Source organism: Mesitornis unicolor, unplaced genomic scaffold (assembly GCF_000695765.1).
Source record: "Mesitornis unicolor isolate BGI_N332 unplaced genomic scaffold, ASM69576v1 scaffold27890, whole genome shotgun sequence".
Classification (NCBI taxonomy): Eukaryota; Metazoa; Chordata; class Aves; order Mesitornithiformes; family Mesitornithidae; genus Mesitornis; species Mesitornis unicolor.
The window spans coordinates 1-8,049 of NW_010158021.1; the positions used below are offsets into that span (position 1 = coordinate 1).

Consider the following 8,049-nt stretch of genomic DNA (forward strand, 5'->3'; position numbering starts at 1 on the left):
CAGCAAACTTGCTGATAGTACACTCAATTAGGATGACGATGGCATTGTGCTGCTGGGAGAAGTCCAAGTGGGGTTGGGGACCTAAGGGTGCAGCAGCAGCACCCCAGCCAGCCCCAGAGCAGTGCGAGATCAGGAATCACACAGCCACGGGAAGGCGGTGCTTAATTAGCCCAAACGAGGAGCAAACCTCGTTAGCACAGGCAAGGGTGCCAAGTGAACCCGGCTGGGCCACGCTGTGGCTGCAATGCCAGCCCCAACTGGTGCAGGGACCTCCACACAACACTGCGCAGCCATGACCGACCACACAGCATTGTTGTAGAGCATTAATTACACAGTAGCATCAATTAAAACGAATAATCCACCACTGGGCAATGGAGGGTCCTGGTCTGCGACCACCCCAAGCCTGGCAAACCCATTCAGAGGGGTGAAGGGTGAGGGTCTTACCTCATATATATAATCGAAGAGCTCCAGTATAGTGAGGATGCTAGCACCGATAAAGAGCCCCATCTGGCCTCCAATGTCACCTAGGAGAGAGGACAACACGTGGATGGCTTCTACCCCTGGGGTCAACACTCATAGAGGCACCCACGGGGCAGCTGCTGACCCAGAGAGTGGGGAAATGTGAGAGATGACCCCCAGAAACACCAACTAATGCCATGAAAAGCATCCCAGGAAAGATGTTGACGGCCACCAAAGTATTTCTTCTGCTAATGAGTCCGTCAGCTGGAAGCCTAATGAGGATGTGGTACCGCACGCTGGCAACCAATCTGTCAGAGTCAGGCAGCAGGCTTCATCCCATGAATGCCAAAACTCATCTCCCAAACTGGGCGGGGGAAGGGGAAAGATGCTGGAGAAGAATTAGGGAACATCCCCTGGAGCTGAGAAAAAACCCAGACCTGCCAAAGAGAGGAGAGGGAGATGGGCTGGATTTTAGGGGAGCACCTCAAGGCTGTCTCTGCCTGAGTCCCCCCAGGGCTGGGGAAGAGGGGGCACCATGGGGAGAGGAGACGTCCAGGGCTCTGCTGGCATGAGATGCTGTGCTGTGCCAAACCGCACGCTTCAGAGGAGACAAATCTCATGAATTTTGCTGCAAAATACCCATGGTTCAATGAATCTCATGGGTTTTGCTGCAAAACACCCGTGGTTCATCTGCGTTGCTCCCCAGAGCAAAGGCACCCATGGGTGAAGGGGCTGTGGGTGTCCATAAGGCACAGACAGAAGAGAGAGGGAAAAAGGTGCTTGCTTCTCCTGACCAAACACCTCCGTCCCCAAACCCAACAGGTCCCAAGCACCCAAATCTGCAGTTGGCACCTAAAAAGCCTGACCCACTTTGAGGGGGAGCGACCCAACGACTTCTCCACCATCTCCATCAAGCTGTGACCAAGAGCTCAGGGTCCTGGCTGGAAAGGAGGATGGGTTTGGAGCATGTAAGAGGTGATGGGGAGATGGAAGAGCTCTCCTCCTCTACACGCTGCCCTTCCAGCATGGAGGACATCACACAGAGCATCCATCACCCGCTCGGCCCCAGGATTCCCAAATAATTGGGTCCTGGTAGCAAGCAGAGATGGAGCAGCTCATGTTAACCCTTTTTACAGTTGACACAAGGACTACCTGTGGTTCCTGAGATTTTCAAGGCAATGCACATAAGCTGTGCACCCACTCATAGCATCTTTCTGTCCCATAAACACACATGGACACCAGCACAGGCTCCCCCAGATTGCACCTCTGAGCTCTCCTTACCAAGTAAGGCTGCCACTTCATAGGCTTTCTTCTGTTCAATTGTCTCATAGTTGAGTGCTTCAAAAAATATGTCCAGCACAAGAATATTCTCTCTGTAGAAAGAGGACAACAGCATCAGCCCATCAGCCACCAGCAGCCTTGTGTGCTTTGGGGGAAGAAAAGAAAGAAAGGGATTTGGGGGGTTTATTCCTCTCTCTGTCCTAAATGTTCTCTTTCTGGGGTGCTCAGCAACCTGCAGTCCCTTGGAGCTCCTTGAGACCAGGACCATAGAACACTGCTAGGGCTCTGGCAGCTTTAGCAGTCAAAATAAGAGCAGGTTTTGCACTTTTTGGGTGGGTATGGAGTATGGTCATGAAGACAAGGCCAGGGAAGGAACACACAGTCTACTGAAAAGAAAGCAACCTACACCTCATCTCTTCAAGGGTTTCACCCTAACCCTTCCTGAAGGACATCTCCATCTGGTGATGGAGGCATCAGCAAGGTCTGGTCTTGGCACAGTCTGGTTTAAACACCCAATGGGACTTTACAGACACTTTCCCCCCATGAACCAAAGGAGATGTGCTTTTTGCAGCACTCACGAGATGTATTTTTCTGACTTGTTGAACTTCTTCTCCAGGTACTTGGCCGACGTCTTGCTGGGGATCTTGACCATGGAGAGCTCTTTGTTGTACCTGGTCAGGTTACAGGGTGTCCTGCAGATGCAGTAATTGCTGTCCTTCTCAGCAAGCAAACCTGGGGAAGGTCCCGGAGTTACATCTCACGGAGTCAGGGATACACAGCAGATGTGGGAGCAGAAGCCATGGCACCCCAAGGGGGGCCACAACTTGGAAGAGCCGCAGGAAACCCAGTCCTGGTTGCTTCTCTCCCACTTCATTGCATTGCCATCCCCACCACCTTAGAGATGCTACTACCAGCATCTGCTTGGGGAACATGTGGTGACTGAGTCTCCTACATCCAGACTGTGAGTGGGTCCCTACACCCCAAACCCAGACCCAGAGGTGCTCCCCTCCTACATATCCCAAGAGTTTCTGCACTGATGGAGCCCTATGCCCCACGCAGAGCCAGAAGAAACTTTATCCCAGGGTGCACCCAGCCCTTCCCAATGAGCTGGGTCTCATCAAAACCCCTCGCTGGGTTGTAGCTGCTCTAGGTCACCCCAGTGTTCCCAGCCAGGAGGATGCACGCTTCTTGGGACACCCGTGGTACCCAGGGATGTCTCTTGGTACTCACCGAGCGCAGGCTCTGCGCACTCCTTGTACTGCTCCGGGGTGCAGAAGGGAGCATCCCCTGCATGGAAAGGACACATCCATCAGTGGGCATCGGCCACCACTGCTGCACGGGAGCTGGGGACCGCTGGGCTCTCCACGGGGACCACAGGGACCTCCCTCGAGCAAAGCGAACCCAGGCTGGGGCTGGGCAGCAGGGGAATTGCAGCATCTGCCTCACCTCTGCCTGCAAATTGAGGAGGGGGCTGCTGGAAATCCCACCCAGGGCTGTTAAATGGGACTAAGTAAGGAGAAATAATTAATTGGGGATCTCATTAATGCTTATAAATGTCTCAAGGGCAAGCGTCAGGAGGAAGGAGCCAGGCTCTGCTCTGGGATGGCCAATGCCAGGACAAGGGGCAATGGTCCCAAGCTGGAGCACAGGAGGTTCAAGCTGAAGATGAGGACAAACTTTGTGAGTGTGAGGGTGCAGAGCATGGCCCAGGCTGCCCAGAGAGGTTGTGAAGTCTCCTTCTGTGGAGACACCCAAAGCCCTGGCCGTGTTCCTGTGTGACTGCTCTGGTGATCCTGCTCTGGCAAGGGTTGCACTGGGTGATCTCCAGAGATCAACCCCAACCACGCTGTGAAACCAGACCCACATCCCCCCCACCAAGTCCTGCCCCCATTTCAGGGTATTTTGCAAAGCCTGTCAGCATCCTTCTTTCCTTAGGGCAAGCTGCATTAACCAGGTCCCTTGCCAGCTCATTAACCCCTAACGACCCCAGGCTGGGTGGAGGGAGGGGGTCCACACCCCCCCTGCCCGCACTGACCTGGCATGTGAACCATTCTGCAGTTGCAGTTTTCCACAATGTAGCGGGTCTCGCAGTCGATCCTGCAAGCCGTGATGCTGTAAACGGGAAAGAAGTCTAAGCCCATATCCGACGAGCGACATTCACCCCAGGGCGGAGGCAGGTACGTCAGCTGCAAGAGAGGGAGGAGCGGGGTGTCAGGGGGAGCAGCATCTCCCTTCAGAGCTCATGGAGCTCCCATTTTAATGCTGCTTTTAAGGAGCGGACCAAGCGGTGCCGTTGCAAGGAAAGGTCGCAGTGTGATTTTTGCCAAGTGAGAGCCAAGCACACCCTGCTGCTCTGGAGCTGCTCTCCTGCATCCCTCCAGACCAGCACCTCTGGGAGCAGAGCCACAGCACGATGGGGCACTGGGGACGGGCAGCACCAGATCTCCAAGATCAGCTCCCTGGTCTTTCTTGCACCATTGGGAAAACCCTGCCCATGCAGGGAATGAAGGGGATGCTCTGACCTCCAAATCAACCCAAAGATGGGGTTGCTGACACTGGTTCGTCAGCCACTACCCATAGGGACAACGCAGACAGCGCTGGTGACATCGAGGAGCAGAAAGGGGTGGCAGTGAGCTCCTGTGGTTGCTCTGGTGTGAGCAAAGCCTCCCCATCTGCACCGTTCCCCTCTTCAGGCACTTTTCTCATTGATGAAAAATGCAGATCGTGACCCTCAGAGATGGCCAGGGCCTTGGGACAGGACCAGGAGCAGTACAGCACCAAGAGATTGCTGCAGAAGGTGGGAAATGCCAAGGGAAGGGTGCAGCGGTGCCGCAGAGAGCCTCCAAACCTTCCTACTCCCCGTGGAGGAGCTCAGAGTGGTGCTGCTATGGGAGATGGTGCTGCAGAGCTGTACCTCGCTGCAGCCTCCGAGAAGGCAGACAAGTCAATAATCTCCTTTTCTGAACAGCCATGCTCAGGGATACCCCATGGAGCTGCTCTCCTGGCACCCCATGACCATGAGCAACCCGTCTTCTTCTCCCCTATTCGCACACCAATTCGCCTGAGCTACGCAAACCCTTCTGCCCTTACTGCTTTATTTAAATGCAAAGATGAGATAAGCAGGACTCCACAATCCACCACAGAAACCTTCACTCAGAGCCCAGAACATGCTGGAGAAATAAACAGCCACCCTCTCCAGCCCCCACGGCCAAATCCACCTTGTTCCTCCTCTTCTGTCTGCAGCTTGGCAGCCTTTCCCATTTGGCTTTATCTTTGCTAAGCGCTCTGCACTGCTCCTTGCTAGAGAGCAGAAAATAGCATTCCTCTAACCCCTCCTCCTTTGTCTTTCAAAGCAGCGTCCAATTTGCTGCGCTTTGCCTCAAACACAGAACGTTTTGTGCTGGCGAAGCACGTTGGCCGAGCAGCAACATTGCTTTCAGAAATGGAGTAACATTAATCGCATCCCAAAACAAATACGTAAACACACGTTGATGGACTACGAGCCCAGGACCGAGCGGCAATGGTGCTTCTTTGGGGTTTGTTCTGGAGACGTGTGGGAAAGGGAGGAGAAATGGGATGATCCATGAAGTGGAGACACATTGCGGATGCTGTTGGATAAATAATGACCCCACGAATCCTCCAGGCATGGACAAACTGTGACAAAACCACCACTGTGAGCTGTTTGGAGCCCATGCTCTGCTCCAGGTCTGCCCCATGAGGTCTCCTGTGAGAGCAGAGCCCCAGCTCTCCATGTTCACCTTGCACATCATCTTGGGACCCTGCGGCTTTGACTTGTGAACCACTCAGACGTCAAAAACCCAAAGTGGGCTTAAACCACAGCCAGGAAGACAAAGATGAGATGTTGGGATGAACAGGTCCTGTGGTGAGGGCAGCTGGGTATGGGAACAGTTTGCCTTGGAGAGGCACGAAACCTGGAAGCTGAGGGAGATTTTGGGGAAGATGCCAGGCTTCAGAGGGTGATTCTGCCCCATGGGGCTGGATGAGCTCCCAACTCAGCCAAGCCAAAGTAATTCCTTCTCTAGGAACAAGTTTGCCATGAACAGTTCCCAAGCAGGAACACTTGCAGCACTTTGCTTGCTGCATCCATGGCCATGATGCTGGTTACAGGACCAGCTGGAACCACGGACACGGCAGCCCTGTGGCATACCCAGCTTCCAGATGAGCCACAGGTCCTCCTCATGATGAAGTGGCAGTTCAAGGTCTTCTCTTGCATGACCCCAGGGTTAGACCTGAGAATAGCTCAGGCCCTGCCTGCATGGGGGTGAAGGGGTCTCCACGCGATGGTGAACCCCTCTTTGGCTCTGTGTCCCCCACCATCACCAACTCCCTACCCCTGTGAGCATCACTCCTGGGCTCAAATGCCAATGAGACCGAAAACTTGGGTGTTCAGCCCCAGCAGAGCTGCGTGGTCTGCTCAGCACCTCTGCATCCTGCAGTGCCCCTGCAAAGAAACAGGATGCTTCGTGTGCCGGAGCCAGTATCACCCACGGCATTCCCAAAATCTGCCTAAATCCATGCTGCTGCTCAAGCTGCTTTGAAAAGCAGTGGCAGCGAGAGCTCTCAGATGCTCGGACTGACCTGCACTGGTCCCTGCACCCAGTGGGTCCCATCTGAGGAACTGGTGCCAAAAAAACCCCCAGTTCCCAGCAATCTCAGCATCCCCAAGGTCTCCAAGGTCTGGCTGGGATGGCTTTGGAAGTCAGCAAAGCAGCACCTTGGGATGGAAATATCGAACCAGCGTCTTTGTGACAATAGCAAAGCGCCTTTTGAAAGGGATCTTTCCTCATTTGCTTTACTCTTGTAATATAATAGAGTACCAGATGCCACCATTTAGTCATCCGCGGTGGAGAGAAGGGCCCATATGTTGTATGATAAAGGAGAATAAATAATCGCGGTCTCAGATGGTATCAGCTCTCTTCCAAGCACAGCTACACACGAATCTTCTTAAGCCCTTTAAGTTTCGTTCTGAATGGAGGTGCTGGGATCAGAACGGGACGGAGTCGCCATCGGATATTTACCTCACCCACAATTTTGCGTTGGGTTGGAGCCACGGCGCTCGTGAACTGGCACCGCGTCCGCAGGAGCTGCACGGGCTGCATGATTAATTAAACCCTAATCAATGTAGCCTCATGAACTATGGCTCGTTTTGCAGCCGGGACCGCAAGGACCCCGTACCGGGAAGCAAAGCTGGGCTGCATCTCCCCGAAAACGTGGTGTTCCTTGGGGATTTGCTGCCTTGCCACACGCACAGCCCTCTGCACACACTCATATAATTCACTTAATGCACGTAATTCACCTTTTTTTGGCTCCCTGAACACACAGGAATAGGCACAACACATCTCCCCTGCCACGTGCCAAGGCTTCAGCTCTCCCCACCACTCTCCGAATTGCTGATCCTTAAGAGCAGAAAAAGCCTCTTGGCACATTGAACACCCGTGGAGGTGTTTTTGCTCTGCAGTATAAAGAGTTTCCCTGCTTTAGAGGAAAGCCACGTCGTGTCTGGGACCAACAGGAGACTCCAGGGAAGCTCCAATTTGGACTTTTCAAAGGGAATTTCTCCGGTGAAACTCCTGGCCATGGCGCAGAGCCGTGTGGGGTGCGACACAGCCACCTCGGTGCTGATTTGTTTTATACCCATCCCTTACATCTCCGTGACACAGGCGCTGGCCATGCCTCCGAGCACAGCCCTGGGATGTGGTGGCTGCAACCAAAGCATCTCCCACCTCTCATGGACAGGGTATCCATGCTCATCCCTCTCCATGGGCTCATTTGAGGTCTGACAGGGAAATCTGTGCTTCTTCCTTACGGGAGTGATTTGAGAGACAAATCTCCCCGGGCAGGCGGGTTGGACCCTCCCTCCCTTGAGCAAGTCAATGAACTCTTCCCTCTCCAAGGGACTCATCAAGGGCTGTTACCTGGAGCCTCCAGCGCAATTACAGCGCTCCATAATTTGTCATCAGAAGCAAACTCGTGGCTGATCAGCAGCCAGATAGGGATGTGCGACCTCTCCAGAGAGGGAAGGAGCATCATTAGGGACAGGGCTCCGCAGAGAAAAGGGGAGCCGTGTTTCCCAGATCCTGTCTCTACATCCAAAGGTAACCTCACAGAATCACTGGATCACTGAGGCTGGAAGAGACCTCTCAGATCATCCAGTCCAATTCAACCCAACCCCACCATGGCCACTAAACCATGTCCCCAGGTGCCACAGCCACACAGTTTTTGAACCCCTCCAGGGATGGGGCCTCCACCACTGCCCTGGGCAGTCCCTGCCAGTCCCTGATCACCCTT

The 8,049-nt window shown here is 53.9% G+C and overlaps 1 protein-coding gene across 1 annotated transcript; it reads right to left on the minus strand.

The window, feature by feature from the left end:
* Positions 1-444: 444 nt before the first annotated feature.
* Positions 445-3,926, minus strand: LOC104538888 (acid-sensing ion channel 2; the record flags this gene model as incomplete). Its single annotated transcript, XM_010182249.1, has 5 exons — positions 445-524; positions 1,741-1,832; positions 2,319-2,472; positions 2,971-3,027; positions 3,776-3,926. Coding segments are annotated over 5 exons (534 nt in total), but the record flags the coding sequence as incomplete, so codon positions are not given.
* Positions 3,927-8,049: the final 4,123 nt, after the last annotated feature.